The 27,919-nt window shown below is 37.9% G+C and overlaps 3 protein-coding genes across 4 annotated transcripts in view; 2 read left to right on the forward strand and 1 right to left on the reverse strand.

The window, feature by feature from the left end:
- LOC140757039 (HMG domain-containing protein 4) overlaps nucleotides 1-21,836 on the forward strand; it is a 225,810-nt gene extending 203,974 nt beyond the window's left edge. The window contains exons 2-9 of one of the 2 annotated variants that reach the window (XM_073092592.1): nucleotides 12,654-12,765; nucleotides 14,942-15,173; nucleotides 15,948-16,096; nucleotides 16,806-16,927; nucleotides 17,356-17,455; nucleotides 18,549-18,646; nucleotides 19,554-19,694; nucleotides 20,392-21,836. In XM_073092592.1, the coding sequence (XP_072948693.1) occupies nucleotides 12,756-12,765; nucleotides 14,942-15,173; nucleotides 15,948-16,096; nucleotides 16,806-16,927; nucleotides 17,356-17,455; nucleotides 18,549-18,646; nucleotides 19,554-19,694; nucleotides 20,392-20,556 (1,017 nt within the window). In that variant the 5' untranslated portion in view covers nucleotides 12,654-12,755 and the 3' untranslated portion in view covers nucleotides 20,557-21,836. The remainder of the gene's footprint in view (nucleotides 1-12,653; nucleotides 12,766-14,941; nucleotides 15,174-15,947; nucleotides 16,097-16,805; nucleotides 16,928-17,355; nucleotides 17,456-18,548; nucleotides 18,647-19,553; nucleotides 19,695-20,391) is intronic. The other variant, XM_073092593.1, reaches the window with a different exon arrangement.
- Nucleotides 92-10,738, forward strand: LOC140756887 (uncharacterized). Its single transcript, XM_073092422.1, has 6 exons — nucleotides 92-457; nucleotides 2,632-2,781; nucleotides 3,682-3,844; nucleotides 6,720-6,898; nucleotides 8,339-8,414; nucleotides 9,252-10,738. The coding sequence occupies exons 1-6, from the start codon at nucleotides 203-205 to the stop codon at nucleotides 9,515-9,517; spliced, it is 1,089 nt and encodes a 362-aa protein (XP_072948523.1). The 5' UTR covers nucleotides 92-202; the 3' UTR covers nucleotides 9,518-10,738.
- A 3,400-nt stretch (nucleotides 21,837-25,236) lies between the features above and the next one.
- egg (SET domain bifurcated histone lysine methyltransferase eggless) overlaps nucleotides 25,237-27,919 on the reverse strand; it is a 41,576-nt gene continuing 38,893 nt past the window's right edge. Inside the window, exons 29-30 of the mRNA XM_073092597.1 lie at nucleotides 26,752-26,959; nucleotides 25,237-25,635 (exon numbers count right to left, since the gene is read on the reverse strand). Of these exons, the coding sequence (XP_072948698.1) occupies nucleotides 26,753-26,959 (207 nt within the window). The 3' untranslated portion in view covers nucleotides 25,237-25,635; nucleotide 26,752. The remainder of the gene's footprint in view (nucleotides 25,636-26,751; nucleotides 26,960-27,919) is intronic.

The raw sequence follows: 27,919 nt of genomic DNA on the forward strand, positions 1-27,919 counted from the left end.
TTTATAAAAATCTTATACATGTTAAACGGAACATTATCTTACATAATGCCAATGTCATTTAATCCAAAACTGACAGTACTAAGTCGGTAGTGTCAAGTGTCATTTTTTCATTTCCATTCATAGTCCGGGATGATATCATAATCCGACAAAAATGCAATTATAGTTGTTATTTCGTTTAAAAATATACATTTAACATGCGATCATGGCTGACCGTCTCCGGCAGATCGCTCAGCGGTTGAAAGATAAGTTACCTTTGACTCAAATAAGTTCGAATGGTCGTGAAAAAGTTGACCAGTTGATAACGAAATACGCGCCAGGCAACAAAGTTACTGAGTTCGCTGAAAAGTTCAAACATGAGAACATTACGCAGAAAGTGAAAGAATTAGTCTCTAGATATGAAAAATTCACGGGTGTTGAAGAAATTATGGCGATACAGAACACCGTCATAGAAGCTCAGGTATTTTTGCGTTTATTTTTAATCATTGGCTTATGTTTTAAAAATTACAAAGACGTCAAGTTACAATGTATGACGATGTTTGATATTGTAATCAATTTATTTATATACTTACCCTAATCTATGCACATACCAAATTTATTGAATTTTTCCTATAGTAGATTAGACTACCTATACTTAACCTTGGCTGTAACACTTATTATATCTCATTATTGCGCATAAATCTCTCTGTAAGGCTGATGGAGGCCTACAGCATACTCTACTATGTCTTTCTAATGTAGATTTGGTTTAGAAGCTATGAGTTAGTGGCCGAATTTTGTTGGATGTTTTTCAACGATTTACAAGGCCTCAACAGATCATTACTGAGTCCTTAATACTGTCTGTACTTTTAATAGGACTGCTATTCAGTTCTGTCAACAGTACACACAGTTAATACACCCTCTGAAGCACAGAATCGGTTGGTAGATCGTTGAAGTGGTCGTCATTATAAAAACATCTGAGACTTATCAATCTTTCTTTTCGCTCAGTATTTTAGACTCCTCGCTTTCTTAACAAAACTATATATGCACCCATCGTCAGCTGTGCACGGGTCTCCTCTCGGAGTGAGAAGGATTAGGCCATAGTCCACCATGCTGAAGTGTGAATTAGTAGATTCACATACCGATATCTCGAGTATCTCAAGTATACAGGTTTCCTCACAATTTTCATTCAGTGATAATTAATTTCAAATACACATATAACTTTGAATAATCAGAGGCATGCCTGGGATTTGAACCTCGGATCTATCAAGAGACCGAGTTTCTTTACCACTAGGCTAGGCAACTTCACATTTTGTCAAAATGTTTTTTTATTTATTTTCATAATAAATGGTGTTGAACTAAATCAAAATAAATTAAATTGCAAATAAAGATATTGATATGTAACTTAAATTTAATCTATTTATTTGCGAATAAGTAAGTCAGTGATATTCAGGATTTTCAAAAATGTCCAATCTCTCAGCTAGAACCTTAAGTATAATTTTAGTACTTACATATTAGTTAAATTATTATTTCAAATTAACAAAACACATTCAAAAATGAGAATAGTATACTTAAGAATCTTGATATTTTCTGTGAACACCTTAAAAGTAAATATTTATTCTAGATTAGAGTGGGCGGTTGTGTAAACTGTTTTATAAAAGAATGTTGTTTATGTATGGTTTACTCATGTGGGATTTGAGTTAAACATTTCAATTTGTGAGGTGTATTTAAATTTTTTCATGAACCTTTCACTGTCCCACTGCTGGGCATAGATATGCCCTTAGAATGAGAAGGGTTTAAGTAGTCATAACTCATAATGCTGCTGGGCATAAGTTTGATAGACTTCACATACCTTTAAGATTTTCTATTTTATAACCAAGGTGTATTTTTTTAAGTAGTGATAAGTTTAAGTGCAATTTGAACTTGCACAGGGAGGATTCCATACCACCAACATTTTCATGTCTAAATATACATATATAACTCAAAGGTAACTGACTGCTATAGTGATCTATCAACGCACAGCCCAAACCACTGGACGGATCGGGCTGAAATTTGGCATGCAGGTAGATGTTATGACGTAGGCATCCGCTAAGGAAGGATTTTGATCAATTCTACCCCCAAGGGGATAAAATAGGGGATGAAAATATTACTTCGTAACGCGAGCGAGGCCGCGGGCAAAAGCTCGTTTTTTATAATTTTAGTATTCATTATTGTAGCAGCTATTGAAGTTAATGCTTTGTGAAAATTTGAACTGTCTACCTATTAACGTTCAGGAGATAGAGCTCTGTGACAGACGGACAGACATCAGAGGCTTAGTTATAGGGTTCTGTTTTTAACTTTTTACCCTTTGACTACTGAACCCTAAAAATCATAAACTGGAGGTCACCTCTAATTTTAAAGTAAATGAAATAAAGGTGGTACTAAATATTGCTAGTATTGTAGAAAATGTTATTGAATTGAAGTATAATTTGATATGATGCTATACATATATATTGTATTGTGTGGTTTCATATTGTTGTGTCGTGACGACAATCATTTTGTAATAAGTGTTTTAATATTTATATTCCTTGTGCATGTACTCCTTAATATAGGCACTCTCTATTTTTTTTTATAAATACATAAAATTTTTAAAAACCCTCCCTTTTATTATATTTTCAGGATCGCTTCATCCACGCCCAGGACCGCAGACGGGAGATGGGGCGAGAGGTGGCGCAAATAGAGGCACGGTTGAAGGAACTGCATGCGGAGATGCAGAACACCATGAAAGGAGATGAGAAATACTTGCAACTGTGCACTGAGGAGCATAAGGTGTGATTTATATTCTATCCCTGTAGTTCCGGGACAAAAATAGGGCTACGGTATCCCCTGCCTGTCGTAAAAGGCGACTAAAAGGGGGCTTCTGGGGTCGTGGGTGGCAAGAATGGGAGCTCGAACCGCCGGGCCAACGGCCCCGGGAAGGACGGCGGTATGTGTGGTCGCATACCGTCCTAGGCACCAGACGGTGTGGTGAGCCATAGCTCACCTGGGCAGAGCCCGACGGGGCAATGCGCTAAGAGGACTCCGGTTGCGTTCCTTTGGAGATCCCGGAGTCCTCTACGCAGCGCTGAGGACGGCCACCGGGGGGATTTTAGTGCAGTAAGAGTCCCACATAACCCTATGTCGCTCCCAAGGCATCGGGTACCTTTTGAAGGTTCCCCCTCGTGAACAAAAAAAAGCAGGGTGTGATTTATATTCAACATTCGAAGGTGGTAGAAATTTTTATGGATCGACTCTGGAAGCACCATATATTTTTCTGCTTAATAACAGCAGTATAAAGTGCTACTGTGATCTGGTTTGAAGGTGTCGTAAAGAAGATATGCTTATCCGAGGCATTCCAGCTTAGTCCTCAGGGGTAGTGGGGTATCTGTGGCTGACTTAGGGTATAAAAAAATAAATAAATATCTGGGGTTGATTACAGATGTCCATAGGCGGCAGTAGTCACATACCATCAAGTGTATTGCATGCTTGTCTGCTACTCCTGTACTATAATAAAAATCACGATAATTTAATATGTTGAAAGAAAAAAATAACGAATTCGAGCGAGTTCGACTCGTACTTAATTATATTTTAGTATTAACCAATTATTTAATAGTTTTTCTCAAATGTGGTTCTAACCAACACCACTATATGATTATGAACTGTTTCTAACATACCCTCACCGATTTCCAGCTGATCATCCAAGAGCGAGCCCTCCGAACTCTATTCGCGGAGGCGGAGCGGGAAGAGAGAGAGCTATTCGCTACTATGTCTGCCGCGGTGAAGCTGGGCCACGAGCGGGAAAGAGCACACGCTGAGAGGAACAAGTATTGGTACATCGTCGCCTCTATCGCAGGTAATTAGTTAACGAAGGAGAAACCTTCAAAAGGTACCCGGTGCCGTGGGAGCGATAAGGGGTTATGTGGGATCCTTCATCCATCCATCAGTCTTTAAGAGTCCACTGCAGGATATAGGCTTCCCCTAATCTGCGCCACTCCGACTGGTCTTGAGCAGTCTGGGTCCAGCGGTTATCCGCCGTCCGCTTCAGGTCATCAGTCCACCTGGTCGGGGGGCGTCCTGCACTCCTTTTGCCTCGTGGTCTCCATTCGAGGATCTTCCTGCCCCATCAGTTATCTGTCCTACAAACTATGTGGCCAGCCCATTGCCATACCCATTGTGGGATTCATACCGCACTAAACCCCCCTCCCCTCCTGGTGGGTGACCGTACTAGACGCTGGGTTGAGGACACCGGGATCTCTAATGGAACGCAACCGGAGTCCTATAACCATCTTGCCCCTCAGGCTCTACCCTGGTGAGCATGAAACTCGCCTAACCATCTAATTTGTATCACGGTATGCGACCACACATACCATCGTTGGGCGATTCGAGCTCCCACTCTTGCCGCCCGCGATCCCAGAAGCCCCCCTTTTAGTCGCCTCCTACGACAGGCAGGCGATACCGTAGTCCTAAGTGAAGATTTTTTAAATCTATAAGATTTCACAAAATGTTATATGTACTGATAGAGCAATTAATAATCGATATATTAATATCCACATAACTTTGAAAGTGAAGTAGCACCTTAAAGTCATAGTGCAGAGAGGGTAGATTACAATCCACACCATTGGGCTATTAAAACCCATCTACCATTTGTTAAAGCATAGCGCCTCTCGTTCCACAATGAGAGGTCGCCATCCGATGTCGGCTGTACGGTCCCCTTGGACGAAGCTTTAAAGGAGAGTTTTTAATGGGTTGGTCCTCCCTTCAGGAGGTCCTTTAAAAAAATTGTTAAAACATTTTAATTCACAATTTAAGCTGCGATACCTTATTTAATTTCACTAAATCCACAAAATGATACACTATACTAGTGCTGCCACCAGTGTATTTAACTGGAACTACACAACGCCATCTGTCCCCACGTCGCTTTATAACTCCAAGGTAATAAACTAGATGGCGTTGTGCCTTTTCTGAATCACGCTAAGGAATGTACGACGGCGGATGTTTAAGAGTCATTCTTTTGTAAGACCATAGGTACGGGTTTCTACAATGTCATATGGTTAAAGCTACGGGTAGCACTGAACTCCGATCCTGGCGTTCAGAGCGTACTCGGGTTATAATACTATTTTTGAGAGGATCGACTAATGGGGTCCTTATAAAAATTTAAAAATGGTTCGTAAAGTGGGAAATTATGTGCCCTTTTAGCGTCAAAAAAGGGGCTCTTCAAAAAAGGGACAAAAAGAGCTCTCATACAAAGCCGACTGCATTGACGACTCCTCTGGTGTTGCAAATGTTCATAGGCGACGGTGACTACTTTAATCAGGGAACACGTCTGCTCAATCGTTAGGTTAAACAATTAAAAAAAACCATAGGATCTAATCTCTAGAGCCGCGTTTCCCAACCTGTGGTCCGCGCACCCCTGGGGGTCCGCGAGTATATGTACGGGGGTCCGCGGTGTCACCTCTAGACCTCATTAATATATAAATCGCTCATTAAATGCAAAAGGGCCTCTTTACTGCTTTTTTCAACCACATACCTACCTTAGTAGCAACATCAACCCGAATGTCCCTGATTTAGTTGCAAAAAAGCAACACCAACCTTCACATTCATTTTTTTTCATATTTTTCATAATAAATAGTTATAATTACCTTCTGTATTTGTTTTTTTTATCTGTAATAACTAAAATAAATACCTAATCCGTTTTTTTTGTTGTTTATTTTATTAAGGGGGTCCGTGAAAACTGTGTTTGATTTCCTACGAGTCCGTGGACTGAAAAGGGTGGGAAACATTGCTCTAGAGGGTAGATGATAATCCTCTACATAGGGTAATTTTAAACTGATCTGTTGTTTATCAAAACATTTTCTTTGACAATTTTCATAGATAACGTCTTATCTCTACAGTAATTTAAAATTGGGAAGCGTATTTTATTTGAATAACACAAAACGATACGACTAGTGCTGCCACCAGTGTATTTAACTGGAACTACACAACGCCATCTGTCCTCACGTCGCTTAATAACTCCAAGGCAATAAACTAGATGGCGTTGTGTGTCTTCTGAATCACGCTAACGAGTGTACGACGGCGGATGTTTAAGAGGGTAGGAGAGCGTGTAAACATTGTCCATTTTAAGTAGATTAGGTATTAGGTATCAGTTCGTCTCAACATACCTTATATGGTCCGACCACCCCATTTGACTCCTGGTACTTAGAGTACAGTATCATACTATTTTTGAGAGGATCGACTCATGGGGTCCTTATTAAATTTTAGAAAAAAATCTCAGTGGGAAATAATGTTCCCTTGTGGGTATCGGCGGAGGCAACAGTGAGGAGTTCTAAAGAAAAATTGTTAAAGAATTTTATTGCAGATAGGTATTATTGTAATTGTCTCTGTAGCTCAAGGACCAGAATAGGGCTACGGTGTCCCCAGCCTGTAAGTAAATGGGGGCTCCGGGGTTGCGGACGGTGAGAATGGGAGATCGAACCCTCTAGCAAGCGACCCCGGGAAGGGCGGCGGTATCTGGGGTTGATTACAGATGTCCATGGCCAGCAGTAGCCACTTACCATCAGGGGGACTGCATGCTCGTCTGCTAAAATTTATCAAGCTACTAGAAACGGGTGAAAATTGGGCTCAAAGATTCCGTTACATACATTAAGTATGTATACATACGTAAATACAACCCAAGCTAATAAAAGCGTGTTAAAAATAAACATACCTATTTATATAATAACTATTTCTAGGCACGGTATTAGGTATAGCGGGATCAACGATCAACAACCGTCTCAAGATGGCCGAGTTCAGAGACATGATGGAACAACAGATGGCGCGCAGTGCGAGCGTGCTCTACACTATCGCGGGCGGCGGTACCGCCAGTAGAGCTGACATCACCGAGGCTATGAAGACTGAGTTCGCTTATCAGGTATGGTTGAACCATTACTATAATTTATTATTGTTGTTATGGTTTTTAAGGTGGTAGAACTCTTTGTGGTTTCACTCCGGCGGCACCACCGCCACACCTATTTCTGTTATAACAGCAGTGTTAAGCGCTGCTGTGTTCTGGTTTGAAGGGTGTGGTAAGGGAGACATACTTTTCCGAGGCGTTCCAGCTTAGTCCTCAGGGGTAGCGGCGCTTCTGTGGCCGACCTCAGATAGGAATATCTAATCCTATCTGGGGTTGATTACAGATGTCCATGGGCGACAGTAGCCATTTACCATCAGGTGGACTGCATGCTCGTCTGCGGCTCATATATTATGAAGAAAAAAAATACTGTCCCACTGCTGGGCACGGGTCTCCTCTCAGAATGAGACGGATTAGGTCTAAGTCCACCTCGCTGGACAAGTGCGAATTAGTAGACTTGTGACACCTTCGTCATATTTATTTTACGAGTTTTTAACCACTAGGCTGTCAGGTATATAGCCTTCACACTAGTTATAATATGTAATTGTAGTATGTAAATGTAGTGGTGGTAGGACACTCTGTTCGGTTCGAGTCCGGCGGTACCATCGCCACATCTATTTATATCTATTAACACCAGAGTTAAGCGCTGCTGTGTTCCGGTTTGAAAGGTGTGGTAAAGAAATACTTTTCTGAACCGTTCCATCATAATTCCCAGGGGTAGGGGCGCGTCTGTGACCGACCTCTGATTGGAATCTAATCTGGGGTTGATTACAGATGTCTATAGGTGACAGTAGCCACTATCATCAGATGGACTGCATGCTCGTTTGCGAATCCTACATTATAAAAATCATACTGATCGCAATTTGCAATACTATTTGGCTCGCTAACGTGGTGTTGCCACGTGCGCTCGGGCCGACGGTCGCATACAAACTGACTCACTTTATGACAGTAGTGACGTATGCGCTCAAGTCAAATACCCTACCCACATACACTACAATAATCACATAATATTGTTATACAGGGTAAATTTTTCAAATAGGCCTTCAGGGCCAAATCCGAAATCAAGTCATATGTTATGTATAATTCTTAAGGATTAGTATGCCAAGGTATGAAAAAATATGTATTTTCTTCAAAATTTTCCTTTTCCTTTACTTTGTCATTTATCATCACTTTCCAGAATTTGATCCTTATAAGCAACACTATGAGCTAGTGGAATAATATAGAGGGTGTATTTCTTTTTCAAAATGAACTCGTTCGATTCCCGGCTACGGAAAAAGATATTTTAAAAAAACTGATGATGCCGTTTTAGTTTTTATCAAAAACGGCCTCGTAACTCCTTTCAGCACTTTTCGCTAATCCTTATAGTTTCGGATTTGGCCCTGAAGGCCCGTTTGAAAAATTCACCCTGTATATCTTTATATTAGATTAATTTTATATACATTTTCTTTCTTTGCATTACAGGAGCAGCTCGCGCAAAACCTACGAACTATGCAGGATAATATCGAACATTTAATTAGTAAACAGACCTCGTTAATAGGTAAGTTTGTATCCATTCCTGTTTTTAGTAGAGAATTGAAAGAAAAAACGATCCTGGGGTCAATTGGAGAGCTACCTGAGATCGGCCATAGATGTGTTGCTACCCTTAAGGACTAATTTGGAATGCCTCTGATAAGTATGACACCCTTAACACACCCTTCAAAGTGGAATATAGTAGGCATGCTGTTATTAGGTCCTAAAAGGACAAGGACCTAAAATGGTTATTATAGGGTGAAAATCCACCCTTAGATCAACCACAGATGCATTACTACTCCTGAGAACTAAATTTGATTTTTTTTTATAATATAGGAGTAGCAGACGAGCATGCAGTCCACCTGATGGTAAGTGGCTACTGCCGCCCATGGACATCTTTAATCAACCCCAGATAGGATTAGATATTCCTACCTGAGGTCGGGCACAGATACGCCGCTACCCCTGAGGACTAAGCTGCTGTTATTAGGTAGAAATAGGTGTGGCGGTGGTGCCGCCGGAGTCGACCCACGAAGGGTTCTACCATCTTCAAACCCTGTCGTTAGTAATTTGGTATTAATTTTATCATCCTGTCCATCGAAGAGAGGAAGGTTCGGTTCCTTATTTGTTCTATCGGCCTAAAATCCTTCATTGGGCGTTCGAGCCGAATCATTATTCAGTTAGAATCCTTTATATTAAGTACATTTAAGTATTAGAACGAAAGTGCTACATAGCTAGATACTAAACTTTATGATAACAGAATACCTTTAACAGCATCTGGATAGCAAGCAAAAATAAAAAAGAAAATTATAATAAGAAAATTATAATTCCTTGGCTGTTATCTAAAAACGCTAAAATTGTCTTCCAGAGCACATGAACCACCAAGAACACACAATGGAAATGCAAATACGCGATTTAAAACGCACGATAGTGGTCGCGTCTCAAACCAGCGCGAAATCGGACGCGGAAATCGCTAAAGCGCTCTCCGTGGTTCACCACGATTTGGACGAAGCCGATAAGGAAAGGGAACATAAGGTCAAAGGGCTGTTAGAACCGAATCAACTCTTGACGGGATTAGGGATCGTTATGTGTGCGGCTGTTATACTGAGTACTATCATGGGAAGGGTTAGTTGAATCGAGGGTAGTTGCAATATAACCCGATTTTGTTGTTGGCAGCATTTTTAGTTTTAGCTGTACTGTTTATAAATTTAAATAACTAAAAATCGGGTTGTAATTTATTATAGATGTTTAGTTGAAATGGTGTTGTCTCGAAAATTAAATGGGAGTCGAAAATCTGTATATTTTTTGTTGAAAACTAGACGTTTCTGCTTATTTTGAGGGTAGTTATAACAACACGTAATGTTGGCGTATTTAGAAGTTTTTAAGCTGTTATGAAACTCTCATGATATTCGCTCGTACGATGACCATATCATATAGAAGAGGGCGCCACTGTATACTAAACTGATTTTTTCTACCTTCATTATTGTATAACTTGTTTCAATAAAGTTTCATTTCTACAAAATATTCAGATTTCTTTTTACATGTAATTCGAAATAACGAAAACTTGAAACATTAAAAAACCGTTTTTTAACAGAATCTTTATTGAACCGAGTTATAACAATTATCTAAGAATGGCGGCTGTGTTAAAAATCTTGTTAGATTACCCACATTATTATGAATTACCCCTTAATAATTTACCGTCATTGTCGCCTAATTTTATCAGCTGGCAACACTTACAGTGCATTCAACTTGACATCTATATATTCTGAGGATCAATAAATGTGTAATTTATTCTTTTAGTGGATATAAGCTGCAATAGTGAAAAGCTGAATCTATTATTATTTAATAATTTAATATATTTAACATCCTTAAAGATAAAAGTCATTTACTTTTAAAATACATACAAAAACTAATTAGTATGGAATTTTAATAATATTTTTATTCTTGATCCAAAAAAAAATTGATTTAAAAATAAAGTTAAATGTAATTTATAATCTATTACTAATTCTCACAGTTTAACTTTTATTTGCAATATCACAAATACTTTGAGTAGTAACTGACCATTTTAACAGATCCCTCTTACTATGAGACTTCGTGTTTGACAGAGTTCAAGCTAGATCTCCGGTTCTATCTTCCCGATTTATATAAAGTATAGCTAAAAAGCTTCCTTAATAAATAGCCTCATATTAAAACGATTTATTCGAATCTGACCGATAAATTTCGAAATTTGAAAATGTTATAATCGATTCAGCATTTTACTTGATAACTTCGCGCTGTGACTATCATAAAATATATTTTCTTTTATTGTCAAAAGTGTCTATATATCAAAGCTGGGTATATTATGAATAAACAAAACACCCCTTTTTGCTAAACAACACATTATTTTCTTTATTTTATCAATGTGACAAAATTATAACAAGAAAATTAATAAATGTCTAAAATTTTAATGGATTAAATGTATTGTGTCGCTTATGTAGTTTGTTATAGTATATTATATGAATTATAATGTTTAAACTCATATTGTAAGCTACCATTCTTAAGTCTAACCTTTATTAGAACATAACATCTTTCTGTCGCAAAATATGATGCCGCGTACGTTTGATCTCTACAAACATTTGGCTTAATTCGTTTGGTACACAAATCAAGTCAAACATTCTATCCACACGTTCGAATGTGTAACGGTTTGTTGGGATTTGGCAAGCGTGTGTATCCGGTATAATGTAAGCCTGTTTTACAATGTCAAAGTAAAGTAAAAAAAAATGTTTAGAATAAATATATCAATTGAGTTTAAACATCTTCAAATTGAAGTTAATGTCAAATGAATACTAATGACAGGTTATCTTACTCGCCGAGTAAAGACGAGTATGCTCGAGAGCGAATATGTAAATAACTCATTCGGTACTTGACATTCGCCAGAATGCTCGCCCGCGAAGATTTCGTGTCAATCCTCGTGCGCGGCGTTTACATCCTTGTCATTGTTTAGTGATTTACTCGACCGATTCATTGCAAGTATCTCATTCAAATAATTAATTCTCTGTTATGCTGCACTCACATGCTTGTTCCTTGCCAGACAAAAAAACCCTTTAATCTAAATATATATATATTATATAACTCAAAGGTGACTGACTGACGTAGTGATCTATCAACGCACAGCCCAAACCACTGGACGGATCGGGCTGAAATTTGGCATGCAGGTAGATGTTATGACGTAGGCAACCGCTAAGAAAGGATTTTGATCAATTCTACCCCCAAGGGGATAAAATAGGGGAAAATATTACTTCGTAACGCGAGCGAAGCCGCGGGCAAAAGCTCGTTTACTAATAAACCGACACTTCATTGGAAGGACTACAAGCGCTTGCAAACCTACACACACATAGTCAAACGTTGTATCCTCACGTTTGAATTTGTAACTGTTTGTTGAGGTTTGGTAAGCGCAGTATTAAATAACTTTACTCAGACATTGTAAAATAGATTCTAAATGAAAAACGTAAAAAGCTTAGTACTTATCGAGTTTTAATTTTATGGTTTTGGGTTTATTTTTTTTATCTTGCCTCAGCTCTCCACTATCGAAAAAACTGAATACAGGAATACGTACATAATGTAAAATAACTTTGTATATTTGTTATTTGTTTTTCGTGTATTTAATACAGATATTTATTTTAAACACGATTTTTGAACGAAACTGTGTTGTGGTTTTATTTTACCTATGATTTACTACTACTAATATAATTGAGTGAATATATAATTTTATAATAGGAGTAGCAGACGATCATGCAGTCTACCTGATGGTAAGTACCTACTGCCGCCCGTGGACATCTGTAATCAACCTCAGATAAGATTTGATTCCTGCTTGACGTTGGCCATAGATGCGCTGCTAGACCAGAAGGCTAAGTTAGAATGCCTCTAAAAAGTATGTATTTTTTATTAAACCCTTCGTAAATCCTTGGTTCGGGAATACAGAGGATTTTTATTGTTCTGTAACAGTAAAGCTAAAAGAGATTTCATTTTGAAATAAGCAGTCCGTTGTACTGTATATCTATAATGTCTGCTAATGATAACTTTTTCGTGTACAGAAGTATAAAGATATAAATAAAATGTCTGTTAGAGAAGTGGGAGGGAAACATTTGATAGAGCTGGTAACACAGACCGATAAAGTCAGTTTGATTAGATTAAAAAGTAGGAAGTCAAAGCAAAGGACATATAAAAAAGTCAGATTGTCACTGTCAAATATGTCAAACATTTGAAACGTCATACAAATTATTGAAAATAGATTGTAATTTCCCACCAAGAAATTATATTTCAGAAATAAATACTACACGGAAGCGAATAAAGTGATAATTTTAATCAGAAACTTTATTTCACATCATCCAGAATGCAAGAGGGTATGTATGTTTACATCCATTAATTTATCAATTGCGTCGTTAAAGCGTACATGTTTAGAGTATTCATTAGTATAGAGCGCGTCCGTGCCGTCAAGTTTTAAGTATCGTAGATATGTGGTAGAACCCTTTGTGGTTCGACTCCGGCGGTACCACCGCCACACCTATTTCTACCTAATAACAGCAGTGTTAGGCGCTGCTGTGTTCCGTTTTGAAGGATGTGGTAAGGAGACCTCAGGTAGTAATATCTAATCCTATCTGGGGTTGATTACAGATGTCCATGGGCGACAGTAGCCACTTACCATCAGGTGGACTGCATGCTCGTCTGCTACTATTATATTATAAAAAAAAAACTATTTCTACTTAATAACAGTGTTAAGCGCTACTATGTCCTTGTTTGAATGGTTAGCTATGGGAGACTTACTTATCCGAGGCGTTTTAACATAGCCTCAGGCTTAGCGGTGCATCTGTGGCTGACTCCAGGTGGGAACATAATCTTATCAGGGGTTGATTACAGTAACAACTGCCGCACATGGACATCTGCAATATGGGTTGCCACCTTTTTTTTCTACATATAAAGTATATTGATTATTATAGGTAAGAAAAAAAAAGTACATAGTATCAAAATAATAATAATAATAATGCTTTATTGCCACACAAGATACAAAAAAAAAGATAACAAACTTAAATCTAATTTACATTTTGTTGTGAGCAAAGGAGGAGTCTCAGCTTGTGCTAGCACGGGTTACCTCGTGCAGCGCTGTTTTTCAGACTCTCCCTCTCCCTCAGGTGTTGTTTGGGGAGTGAAGAGTTCATTCCCCGATCGCCGCTACGCTAATTTACTTCTAAGTATATTGTACATTTTGCAACAGAGTTTAACAATTGTGTGTGTGTGTGTGTATGCGTGTAGGTGTGTATGTGTGTGTGTGTGCGAGTGTGTGTGTGTGTGTGTGTGTGTGTGTGAGTAAGTGTGTGTGTGTGTGTGTGTTCGTATGTGTACACGTTCGTGTGTCGAAATGGTCACATGTAGCTGTAATGTCGTACTGGGATGGGAAAAACAATATGCCTATGATAGTATAATTCAGAATAAAATATATATAGAATATGTATAGAATAATTAAAATATATATATAGAATAAAAAAAACTACTTAAAAACTCATTCAGGGCTATGCACTTCCAGTAAGCGTGTTTCAGGTTTTCTGCAGCAAGTTGCTTTCTTAACAAGGCCGATTTATATTTTGTTTTGAAGGTGTCTGGGCTCATTTTAGTTCTTAGTGGTGGAGGCAGATCGTTCCAAATGCTTGCTGCAGCAAACTTGAAACACGCTCGATATCTCTTTGATTTACATGCAGGCTTCACTAAAAGAGATTGCGAGTTTGAACGTACACTTCTATTAGATATATCTTTAACCCAAACAAGCTTTTCAAATAGATATTCAGGTTTCTTATTCCATAGTATTCTTTGTACGGTACAAGCAAACTGAAGCTCTCTCCTAGCACACATATTTAGAATACCCTTATCATTTAGGTAGGGGGTAATGTGCTGCCTTCTGGGGACATTGAAGCAAAAACGAACGCACGCGTTTTGTACTCTTTGTAAAGCTCTTTCAATGTTGGCATTCAGTCTAGGCCCGTATATAGAGCTGCAGTAGTTAAACTGCGAGAGCACTAAGGTGTCACATAGCAGTATTTACACTTTATTTTTCTCTGTTAATATATTTATGTTAAGAGATGTCGCGCTGGTGAGTGACGACATCGATTCAGCACCAATCCATAAATCTCGTTTAAAGAAAAAATACTTACAACTAAACTTTTAAATCAAATCATGCGAAATAAAGTGTTTTTGTGTACTTTATTGTTCTCATAAAGTATAGAGTACAATTACATGAAATAACATACAATACTTTATTATAAATTACGCGTGTAAACCCTATCTGCAATCCACCCCAGACAAGACCAGAATCCCACCTGGAGTTTGGCACAGATGCACCGCTACCCTTGTAGACTAAGCTGGGATGACTCAGAAAAGTATGTCTCCCTTACCACACATTTCAAACCAAAACACAGCAAAGCTTAACACTGCTGTTATTACGTAGAAATAGGTGTGGTGGTGCCATTAGAGTTGCATAGAGGGTTCTACCCTTAAAGACTATTTCTACACTATACTAAACCACTTCAGATCTAGAGGTCACAGGGGTATCCCGCAGCGGACGTGTTCGGAAGAAGAGCTCCAAGCTCATGGACTTCGAGTCGCCGGACGACATCGAGACAAGGTTCAGGAGGCAGACGCCAGTGAAGCCCCCGGTGCGGCAAGAGGAGCCGGAGTACCAAGAGCCACCGCGAGAGGACCCTGGGACAGCTTCTGGCAGCGAGTCTGACTTTTATGAGAATAATGGGGAGGGTGGTGAGAGGTACAGATTTTTTAACTTTTTCAAGTTGTTTTAGGGTGTTTAGAAAAATCGTGATTACTCTTGCAATTTACAAAAGCGACAGACAAATTAGCACCATAAATTTGGGTGGTACAAATTGTTAGTTTTTTAACAAATTATATTTCTATTTATAGGAAATTTATAGAGGCATATAATTTAATTTAATATTTCGTATTTTCTCTTTTTAGATATATGACAGAATACAATACATTACATTGAGTGTCATATTTTTCAACACTAATATTTCTTTATTTTATAATATTTGATGGTACTGCGACCACAGTAATAGACGCTCTATAAAAATTTAAAGTGTCTGTTTTTGTTTTTAAATAATGGATCTGTATGCTGTTTATTATGGTTCAGGAGTCCTGTGGCAGGCAGACATTTTTTTTTTTTTTAATAATATAGGAGTAGCAGACGAGCATGCAGTCCACCTGATGGTAAGTGGCTACAGCCGCCCATGGACGTCTGTAATCAACCCCAGATAGGATTAGATATTCCTACCTGAGGACGGCCACAGATGCGCCGCTACCCCTGAGGACTAAGCTGGAACACCTCGGAAAAGTCTGTCTCCCTTACCACACCCTTCAAAACGGAACACAGCAGCGCCTAACACTGCTGTTATTAGGTAGAAATAGGTGTAGACATACAGCAAAGGCTTATTCATAGATTCTCATCTTCATCATTTTTACCCTTTGGGTACAAATCCAAAAAATACCATCATTAATATTCACAATTTTAACACAACCTTTCCAGCATGGAGTCTGACAGTTCAGGATCAGAGGAGGGTTCCACCCGCACCCCGGCTAACTCCCTCTACATGATGGAGAAGAGTAGCAAGAAGAAGCTCATCGTGAAGGATGGAAGGGTGGTCGGGAGAGCTAAAGCACAGAGGAAGGACAAGGGTATGTATCTATTTATGGTATTTTTTTATGATATAAGAGTAGCAGACAAGCATGCAGTCCACCTGATGGTAAGTGGCTACTGCCGCCCATGGACATCTGTAATCAACCCCAGACAGGATTAGATATTCCTACCTGAGATCGGCCACAGATGCGCCGCTACCCCTGAGGACTAAGCTGGAACGCCTCGGAAAAGTCTGTCTCCCTTACCACACCCTTCAAACCGGAACACAGCAGCGCCTAACACTGCTGTTATTAGGTAGAAATAGGTGTGACGATGGTGCCGCCGGAGTCGAACCACAAAGGGTTCTACCACCTTCAGATGTATTTTAGGTTGCTTGATTATATTAAAGGTGTTAGAACTTTTTGAAGTTAGGTTAGGTACCACCGCCACACTTTTTCAGCTTAAAAATGCCATAAGATAATGTTTTGTATGGATTTCTACTTATTAATTAGAATTTGATCTTATAGTGGCCATAGCACTACTAAAAATTTCTAGTATTTGTCTATTACAATTCAAGAGATCCTATGACAGATGGACAGAAAGATAGGCAGTTCTGTTTTTCATTTCTCCATTTTTAGTATGTTTCTGTTTTTACCCTTTGGGTATAAAGGTCACAAATGGGTAAAAAGGTACCTTAAAAGTACGCAATATTCTACTATTTTCATTTTCATTAATTGTAATAAATATATGTTTGTTATTTGTTGACAGGTAAAACCCGTATAACAGCGTACATGATGTGGGCTAAGGAAGCCAGGAATGAACTGCTCCGGAAGCATCCGGATATGGACTTCTCTGCCATATCCAAAAGACTCGGAGAGTTGTGGGCTAATGTGAGTTTTATCATTATCATCCCACTGCTGCAATGAAATCTATTTTTTATAATATGGTTGACAGATTAACAGATGAGAAAGCAATCCAGTTATGTTAATAGGAACTGTCGCCCATGGACATCTGTGATCAACCCCAGATAGGATTATATATGCCTATCTGAGGTCGGCTACAGATGCGCCGCTAACCCTGAGGACTAAGCTGTAACGGCTCGAAAAAGTATGTCGTCCTTACCACACCCTTAAAACCAGAACACAGAGGTACTTAACACTGCTGTTATTAGGCAGAAACAGGTGTGGCGGTGGTGCCGCCGGAGTAGAACCACAAAGGGTTCTACCACCATTGAAATCGATGACACACCTTGACTATTATTAAATGTAGTTTTGTCCATTGCTAAAACGAATTGTAAAAATATTGCTTGTGTCGCCAGGTAAACTACAACGAACGTTATCTGTGGAAGCGCAAGGCAAAAAGATTCGCGATGCAACGGGAACAGAATACTCAGCCGGCCAAGATTATATCTAATCCAAGTGGGTATTATTTATATATATATTAGGGATGCGCCGAATATTCGTTTGATATTTGGTATTCGGCGTATTCGGCATCTTTTTTGCTATTCGTATTCGGCCGAATTATTCGGTTTTAGTGCCGAATATATTCGGTTCGAGTATTTCTATTTTCTTGCATATACGACATGATACAGGACTAAAAACCCAAAACTTCTTATATAAGATTTACGTTATATTATAAGTGAAACTCAAATCCTATGAAGAATATGTTTAATGAAACTAAAAAATAGAGTAATTAAACTTCAAATACACATTTATTTTGAAATCTCAAGTCAACACATTTATTACTTAATCTATAGTTAGTATAGTCAACATTTATTTTAAACCTAAAATCAGTAATCATTTAAAACTCAAATAAACATTTTAAAGTGTGAATGAACACAAATAACTGGTAAATTGACAATAAAGATGATAAACCGAATAATTCGGCCAAATATTCGGTTCGGTAAAGGTTAAACCGAATATTATTCGGTGAAACCACTATTCGGCGCATCTCTAATATATATCATACCATAAATTATCATGTAAATGTATGGATGTCAAAATCGTGTGTGTGACGCTCGGATGTTCGAAGTTTATATCAGAGTAGTCATTATTCGTATCTTTGGATTTTTTTTATTTTTAAGCAACTCTAAAATAAAATATAACTCATTGATATTGTAAACGATTCTACTAGGTCCTCAATCAAAAAATCCTGTATTTATCTCACTAACGGCAGTGATAGCCTAGTGGATAGGAAACGCGGCCCCTTGATTGAGGGGTCCGAGGTTCAAATCCCAGGCATGCACCTATAATTTTTAAAAGTTATGTGCGTACTTTAAATTAATTATCATTTGCTTAAATGGCGAAAGAAAATATGGTGAGAAAACCAGCACAATCTAAAATAATAAGTATTCAAAGGTATGTGAAGTCTACCAATACGCACTTGTCCAGCGCGGTGGACTATGACCTAATCCTTCTCATTCTGAGAGGAGACCCGTGCCCAGCAGTGGGACAGTAATGGGTTGATGATATTCCTAATTCTTCTACTAAATTATTTATTTTATTATTTCAGGTTTCCGCGCCAGTCCCCACGCGGGGCCAGGCCGCCCGCCTGCTAACCGCGCCCAGAAGCAGCCCCAGCCTGTGACTCCACCGCAACAGGCTTTAGTTGTGAGTGCCATATGCATCTGATTGGTTTGTCATTCATTTCCGGTCGCGTTCCGATCCGGTAGTAGTTTAAGAAAATATTGTAACTGACAATTTGTAAGTGCCGCCGTTGGCCTATACAAAATAAATATATTTCATTTCATTCATTCATTTCATTTCATTTTTAGCTAAAAGTTGTATATACAAAAGTCACAAATATTATGTAGATTTTATAGTAAATGCACATAGATTAGTAAAGATTACTCACTCCTAACACGAAAATGTAATCAGATTTGACAATTGAAATTGTCACTATCATCTATTTTCGTGTTTGAAAAATATTAAAAAAAAATGTAATTTTTAGTTCATTTACGAATGAAACGATATTTCTCCACTTTTTCTTCGATTACATGTTTTTGCATCACTTAACTGTGCATGTCGGCATTGTTCCGCGTAAATTACACCATGACAGCCATTAAATGGCTGACAGAATTGTTAGCCGTTTAAGCCTTTTAATGGCTTCCTTCAATTATAAGGCTGTGAGATATCTATACTCTCTATACTATAATTAAAAACGTAATATAACACACACTCATTTCACATCCCTATTTTGCCCCCTAAGGGTTGATAATTCCCTTAGGGTTTTCAAAAGTAGATTCATAAAGCTTGCTTAAAATTCTGGAAAGTTAAATGTTAAACATTCCTTTTCTTTCAAACAATTTTCATGCTTTATTTTAACCCCTTAGGGGTGGAATATCCATAAATCTTTCAGTGAATGTATATGTAATAAAAGGAACCAACTTTTACCACTGTCTGAATTTCATTATAACTATCTTCAGTAATTTAGGCTCTGCGACGATCAATCTGTTAGTCAGTACATTTAAAATCTTTTTAAAAACATAGATTTTAACGTCTACTCTTTCTCTTTCAGCCTGTGGGTCCATCGAGCACCCAGCCGGCCAGTGCGGCAATGTACCGCGTGACGGGCTGTGGGGCTGTTGAAGTGGCGGCTCATCTGAGACTGCTGGGGGAGAGTCTGGCCATCATCGGGGAGAGACTGAAGGAACATGAGGTATGGAGTGACTTTTACTTATAACATGTAGATTGAAGGCATAGATTAGTAAATATTATTCACTTTTAACAAGAAAATATAACCTATTTTGACAATTGAAATTGTCACTGTCATCTATTTTCGTGTTTGAAAATATTTAAAAAAAAAGTAGTTTTTTAGATCAAATGATTCCTAAATACGAATGAAACGATATTTCTCCGCACTTTTTCTTCCATTTCGTGTTTTTGTACCACTTAACTGCGCATGTCGGCATTGTTCCGTGTAAATTACACCATGACAGCCATTAAATGGCTGATAGAATAATAATTGTCGGCTCACACAGCTACACCTGTTTCTGTTATAACAGCAATGTTAAGCGTTGCTGTGTTCTAGTTTGAAATAAAAACACATAAACCTGAATATCTCAAAAACAAATCACTATCGGCTAGGGTACTTTATGACAAAATCTATTGCAAATGAGCTCTACTTTTACCCCTCCAAGGGAATGTATCGAATTTTCGGTAACCCTGTACATCTCACCGCCTTGTAATTGAAGGAAGCCATTAAATGGCTGTAATGCTGTAATTTACGCGGAAAGTAGTGCAAAAACACGAATTCGAAGAAAGACACAATTACAATTTCAACTGTCAAACCTGGTTACATTTTCTTGTTAGGAGTGAGTAATCTTTACTAATCTATGTGTCGCATGTTGTTTCAGGGTCAGATAGCGGTGTCGGGCTCGGTGTCCGTCCTCCTGGACACCCTGCTCTGCTCCCTGGCGCCGCTGCTGGGCGTCGCCCGCGCCCTCCCCGCCCTAGCGCCCCCGCCCGCCCTGCTGCAGGACACCCTGCACAACATCGCGTACATCATGCCCGGCCTGTAGCTCCCCGCCCGCCCTGCTGCAGGACACCCTGCACAACATCGCGTACATCATGCCCGGCCTGTAGCTCCCCGCCCGCCCTGCTGCAGGACACCCTGCACAACATCGCGTACATCATGCCCGGCCTGTAGCTCCCCGCCCGCCCTGCTGCAGGACACCCTGCACAACATCGCGTACATCATGCCCGGCCTGTAGCTCCCCGCCCGCCCTGCTGCAGGACACCCTGCACAACATCGCGTACATCATGCCCGGCCTGTAGCTCCCCGCCCGCCCTGCTGCAGGACACCCTGCACAACATCGCGTACATCATGCCCGGCCTGTAGCTCCCCGCCCGCCCTGCTGCAGGACACCCTGCACAACATCGCGTACATCATGCCCGGCCTGTAGCTCCCCGCCCGCCCTGCTGCAGGACACCCTGCACAACATCGCGTACATCATGCCCGGCCTGTAGCTCCCCGCCCGCCCTGCTGCAGGACACCCTGCACAACATCGCGTACATCATGCCCGGCCTGTAGCTCCCCGCCCGCCCTGCTGCAGGACACCCTGCACAACATCGCGTACATCATGCCCGGCCTGTAGCTCCCCGCCCGCCCTGCTGCAGGACACCCTGCACAACATCGCGTACATCATGCCCGGCCTGTAGCTCCCCGCCCGCCCTGCTGCAGGACACCCTGCACAACATCGCGTACATCATGCCCGGCCTGTAGCTCCCCGCCCGCCCTGCTGCAGGACACCCTGCACAACATCGCGTACATCATGCCCGGCCTGTAGCTCCCCGCCCGCCCTGCTGCAGGACACCCTGCACAACATCGCGTACATCATGCCCGGCCTGTAGCTCCCCGCCCGCCCTGCTGCAGGACACCCTTTGAAGGTGGTAGAACCATTTGTGGTTCGACTCCGGCGGCACCACCGCCACACCTATTTCTGTTATAACAGCAGTGTTAAGCGCTGCTGTGTTCCGGTTTGAATGGTGTGGTAAGGGAGACATACTTTTCCGAGGCGTTCCAGCTTAGTCCTCAGGAGTAGCGGCGCGTCTGTAGCTGACCTCAGGTAGGAATATCTAATCCTATCTGGGGTTGATTACGGATGTCCATGGGCGGCAATAGCCACTTACCATCAGGTGGACTGCACGCTCGTCTGCTACTCCTATATTATAAAAAAAGCACCCTGCACAACATCGCGTACATCATGCCCAGATTGTAGATCAGCGGGGCTTGGAACTGAGCTACATGCCTGGCCTGCAAAAATCGAAATTTGGCAAATTCAGCAAGCCAAAACTTGGATAGATTTTTACTACATGCGTATGAATATATACATACGGCACATACACCACGATAAAAAAAATTACAATTTTTGTTTGTTCGTCTGTCCATTTGTTCTGGCTAATCTCTGAAATTGATTGGTTGTTGATTATCAATTCAAAAAGCCTTGCATACCACTTCATATGCTCGTTATAATAATCAATCTATCCATTTTTTGCCTACCAAAAATAAAATTTGACAATGTCTAGTATGAAGCAATTGCCAAATTTCGATCGTAAGTAAAAATTGGCTAGATCGATTATAAGTAACGGATGAAGAAGAATTTTCTATTCCCGTCATATAACATATTTAGTTTGTAGGTTTTATGTAAAGTTTTTTCATTATTTTTCTTCAACATAACTTTTCTAGGTCGTAGCGATAAAGACTACATTTGGTGAGTCCAAAGTAGTCAAAGAATATGCCTGTTACGGCATTCATAAAAAATCATAAAACAAAAATGAGCCATGTACACCATGTTCTGAAAATATGACTTTGATATGTAATAATTTAGAAATAGTGTGTAAAATAGGAATAAGAGATGAATAAATATTTCTTTATAAATTTGTCTTTTATTTTGCAACAATCTGCATCATGCACCCGTATATTATATTTTAGTCTATGGTAGGCACCATTGGGTTCTTAAATCTAGTCAAAGCCAAGACGAAAGTTTAAACGCCTTGTGTATCCCTTATCATGCCCTTCGAACCAGAATACGGCAGTGGTACATGCTTTGCATATACGAAATGTAGCCAGAAAAAAAATATATTAAAAAAAATGTGTTTGGAAAAATTATGAAACTTAAACTTTATATGAAATTGAAAATTAAATAATTTAATTTAAATAATTTTGTTTGAAAAAATTAAATTATTTTATTTTACACGATTTTATTGAAAGATACTCTAAGTGAAGGACTCCATATAAATAATGAACATTGCGTAAAAAAAACAAAAATAAATTCCCACTTTTATATATAGTGACGCAAAGTGGAGTCCGGGAACGGACAGAGGGAACTATTTTCCCACTTGCAAGAACATATTTCAAATGAATCAAAAACATACAAAACTACGTTTTAGTACACAGAATATAGAAAATTACTACATAAAAAATCAAATATCTAATTACCAGAATCTTTTTTTAAGAAACTTTGCAGATTTATGTCTCCACAATATGAAACTCGCGCGTTTTTTTCAAATGTGAGATTAGTTTCATTCTGACGTTGACACTACACATTTGAAAATAATTACGTAATTATCTTAAATTACATTTGTGAAAAGATTACAACATAGAAGGTTGCCATTTCAAAAATATTTGAAAATTTAACTATAGTCCGATTCATAATTAGGTGTCCAAAATGTAAACAAAGAAATGTCATTGTCAAAATTCGATGACAGGTATTGCAAACCTTAACAAATAAACAAGAAACGAAAACTTTCACAAAATTCAACATAAAACAAAAACTTAATAACTGCACACAATTTAAAAAAACGCGCTATGAAAACTAGAAAAAAAAGGTTCCCTGTGCCCGATTAAGGGTTAAGGTATAAACCTTTGGGATGTAATTTCTTAGTACGAGTAGAAAATATATTTTAACTCTTTCAACTTACATCTAGCATGTGAATTAAAAAGAGACAAACATACATTTATCGCTGTAACAAACGTGACGGTATATTTTATATAGTACTCTCGTTATTTTCTTTTCTCCTGTTTAAGATTTAATCTTCAGAAGTATGAAACCAATATTCTGTTTACAAAATGCTTAGATTAGTAAAGATACTTCGCCGCGTTGAAATTGAATGAAGCCACATACGGCTTATTATAGTAAGTTCTTTTTTTGAATTCTTGACAAATAAAAACATTTTTAGAGAAAATTTACGAATAAATAACTAATACTGCGTAATTTACAATTACAATGTACAATTTACGTAATAAATAAATAATTATTTCAAATATTTTAGGAACATTTTAGCACGGAGACGTGGCAAAAATTTTTACGCAACTAGTTCAATTCTCAAAACTGGTTACATTTTCTTGTTAGGAGTGAGTAATCTTTACTAATCTATGACAAAATGTTAAATAATCTAAACAATACTATGTGAGGTTGTAATCGATTTGTCGCTAAAATCGGTTTCTTTGGTTATCGATTTGTATATCACATGCTTAGTGCCGTACTATAGAACCCATCTAAACTCAGGTAGTCTACATTTATAGGGTAGGAAGTAAAAATAAAACAAATATTTAAGATACATTTTACTTACAAACTGAATTTTTTTTCCTACTTACATAACATACAATAATGGAAACAAACATCGATTTTATACGACTTTTGTGTTTACAATTCGAGGAAATTATATACAGAGATTCAGTCCAACTTAAAACATAGCTGTAGTGCGACAAACTTTTTTGTGTGTGACCAGCATAATGTTGCCAGGTTGACAAAACTACCTAAAAAGTGGAGAATTTAATAATCATATTACAAATCTAATAATAATGTAAATAGTTACGCATTTTATTGACAAATAAATAAGTTCTTCTTTTGAAACGTCGTAATTTTATATAATTAACCTCAAAAGTCAAATTTTACGTAGGGAAATTGAAAAATTACCGTTTCCAAAACCACACAACACAAAAAAGTTTATCGGACTATATTCTCTTTAGAAAACTGTATGTATTTCTATGTTCCAAACACCACTAACTGTTTCATAATTTTTACAAATTTTCGCTATTAGACAATATATGACCTCAACTTTTATTATTATTCGATTCCTAATAAAATTTGAAGTTGTTGAAGTAAAAAAAAATACTTATTTCACTTCGTTCCGCCCATTTTATGATATGTATTATAACCACTAATAAGATCTTCATTATAAAACATTTAAAGTAATTAGTTATATTACCTATAGTTTCAGTAAAGTTTCGAGTATATATTAATTCGAAAAATCATTTTTTACTTGACAAAGATGAATAGAGAAGTCATGACCAAAAATATTCAGTACCAAATTATTGACAGATTTTTTTATACTAATGACTGATAATATTTATAATGTACGTATTATTTACTATGTTTTACTAACGACTGATTTGATACATTATTTACTAATAGTAGATTCGATATTCTGGTAATATTCGAATAAGTGCCTATTTTATAATGTCTGAGTAAAGTATGAGTGAACACATCAGCTTCGCACATCAGTTTAAAAGTAACTTCAAATATAGCAAAATATATTTTTAACGAAATTTAACTATTAAACAATCTGTCAAATAACTATATCTTTGTTTATAAGTATACCTAACGATAAAGCAGACGTGCTACCTGACGGAAAGCAGTCACCGTCGCCTATAGACATTTGCAACACCAGAGGAGTTGACAATACATCACCGGCTTTGGAGGAGAGCTCTTTTTGCACCTTTTTTGAAGAGCCCTATGTCATAGCCGTCCGGGAATACCTCAGGAGGAAGTTCATTACACATCTTGCACGTGTTAAATAACTTTACTCGAACATTGTAAAAAAGGTTCTCTTTGTAGATAATTTTAAGTTACTTTTAAATACATACAGGAACAAATAAATATCAGTACCCTTAGTATGACTTTTCAGGACTCGATCAATTGAATCCAGATCTCGGTAGCTCCATCAATGTACGTACATTAAAATGACAAATTTTAGTTCGAATTCAATCCACCAGAGGCGCTGCATGTCGATTCGATCAGACATACATAACTCATACATACATAATACAGTTAACTGTTGGTTGAGGATTTTGTGCACCACCCGCGTTTGTACATCTAGAATCAAATAAATAATACTTTTAATATATAAATAAAAAAAACATAAAATTTTACATACATTTGGAGAAGTTATGTAGTCCTTTATTGTAGAATATATTATATGAATAAAATAAAAACAAGGGTTAATATCGAGTTAAAAGTATGGAATTAACGGTTTAATGATATTAAAATAATGAATAGAGTGAATCTCTATCAACAATAAATCGAGGGTTTATTTATATCGACAGACACAGAGCGTGTCAGACACGTGTCGTGACAAAAGTATTCTTGTACAATACAATATGTATTGACGTATTCATATCTACCTGCCTGCCTGTGCCTGTGTTTTGTCTGACACGGGGCGTGTCTGATACGGTCTATCTCTAGATATACGCCAGTTTTCAATAATCTGTCTATCCAATTTTCATATATCAAAAATTTTAATTTGACTTTGTTTTATATAAAGACATTTTCAAATGATAATCTTTGGCAGTCATAACACTGGATAGATTGATTATTAATAACGGACGATAAACAAATTATGTGTTATATCGGCGCGCACAACTTTGTCAAACAGCGTATAATTTAAAACCGAATAAACATATTGTATACAAAAGAGTACATAACATTTAAATATATTTATTTACATGTATGGTATATAGGGTGAATTTTTCAAAAATGCATTTAGTAAGATACTACTCAGTAGAAACTATAAGATTAGCGAAAAATGTTGAAAGGAGTTACGAGGCCGATTTTGATAAAAACTAAAACTGCATCATTAGTTTTTTAAAATGTCTTTTTCTCTAGTCGGGATACGAAAGAGTTCATTTTGAAAAAAAAATACACCCTCTATATTATTCCACTGTCTGATAGTGTCGCTTATAAGGATCAAATTCTGGGAAGTAATATTATATGACAAATGAAAGAAAAAGGGAAATTTTGAAGTAAATACATATTTTTTCATATTAATTTGGCAGTTAAGTTCCCGCCATTCGTTATTTAAACATTTCTGAAAGAAATTCCAATTTAGAATAAGCAATCCTTTGTACGACATTCCTATCTCTTTTGTATCGTTATATATTTTTGTGTACAAGAACTTATTAAAATAAATAAATAAATAACCAACATCAGTACCTTATAGCAACCGTCCGCGGCAATTCGCCGCACCGCAGTAGCAGTAGAGTGCCTTACCCGGCACCGAACCCACGTCGTAGTTGTAGTTCCACGTCAACTCAGTACCGGCACGAATATGTGCGAGCGCGAAGAACGCCACCCACGGGAAGCGCGGGTCGTGTGTGTCCACGAATACGTTCTGCACGAACACGTTCGGGCAACACGAGTGCTGGGGACGAATGTGTGGATGAGAATGTGTGGAGTTGTTGAAGTATGTGTGTATGGAAGTATGTAAATGTTGCAGGCATATTCGAGCTAGAGGCGTATTGCTTGAAGACTTTATTATGATTGTCTAATACTAACCTTAACCTAATTTATATAACTAGGAGTCTTCCCAACCCAGTACAGGGGTCCTTGCGCCTTGTTTTGTATACAGGGTGAATTTTTAAAACGGGCCTTGAGGGCCAAATCCGAAACTATAAAGATTAGCGAAAAATGCTGAAAGGAGTTACGAGGCCGATTTTGATAAAAACTAAAACTGCATCATTACTTTTTTAAAATAACTTTTTCCCTAGCCGGGAATCGAACGAGTTCATTTTGAAAAAAAATACACCCTCTATATTATTCCACTATCTGATAGTGTTAATTATAAGGATCAAAACCTGGGAAGTAATGATAAATGACAAACTAAAGGAAAAGCCTCAATTTTAAGAAAATACATATTTTTTCATATTAATTTGGCAGTTAAGTTCCCGCCATTCATCAATTTAAAAATTTCGCGTATTAACAATTTTTTTGGCTCAATGTTTCAAATCATTCAAAATGGACGTTTTGTTCTTCAAGAATTTATATTTTTATGTCCGACTTAGTTAAGGTTACTTTTAGGACCATTATAATAGATTTAACTTGCTATGGGCGGAGTTTCGTTTAATACAGATGTAAAATTGACAATTTGCGCGAATGTCTTTTTCGAGTCAAATCCGAATGATAACTAAACAAAGAGATATAGAAAATCATATTTACTGTTGAAACGTAGTGAATAACAACAATTTACCATTTAATCACTCATCTATTTTTATTAAAAAATAAATCTTAAAAACGGCGGTAATTTACTTGCCAAACTATTACTTTCTCATACTAAGCCGTATGTCACGGTTATAACATCGAATAATTAGTTGATTAACCAACA

This window comes from Epargyreus clarus, unplaced genomic scaffold (genome assembly GCF_041222505.1).
Source record: "Epargyreus clarus isolate Ecla_fem2 unplaced genomic scaffold, WU_Ecla_fem_2.2 ptg000036l, whole genome shotgun sequence".
NCBI lineage: Eukaryota > Metazoa > Arthropoda > Insecta > Lepidoptera > Hesperiidae > Epargyreus > Epargyreus clarus.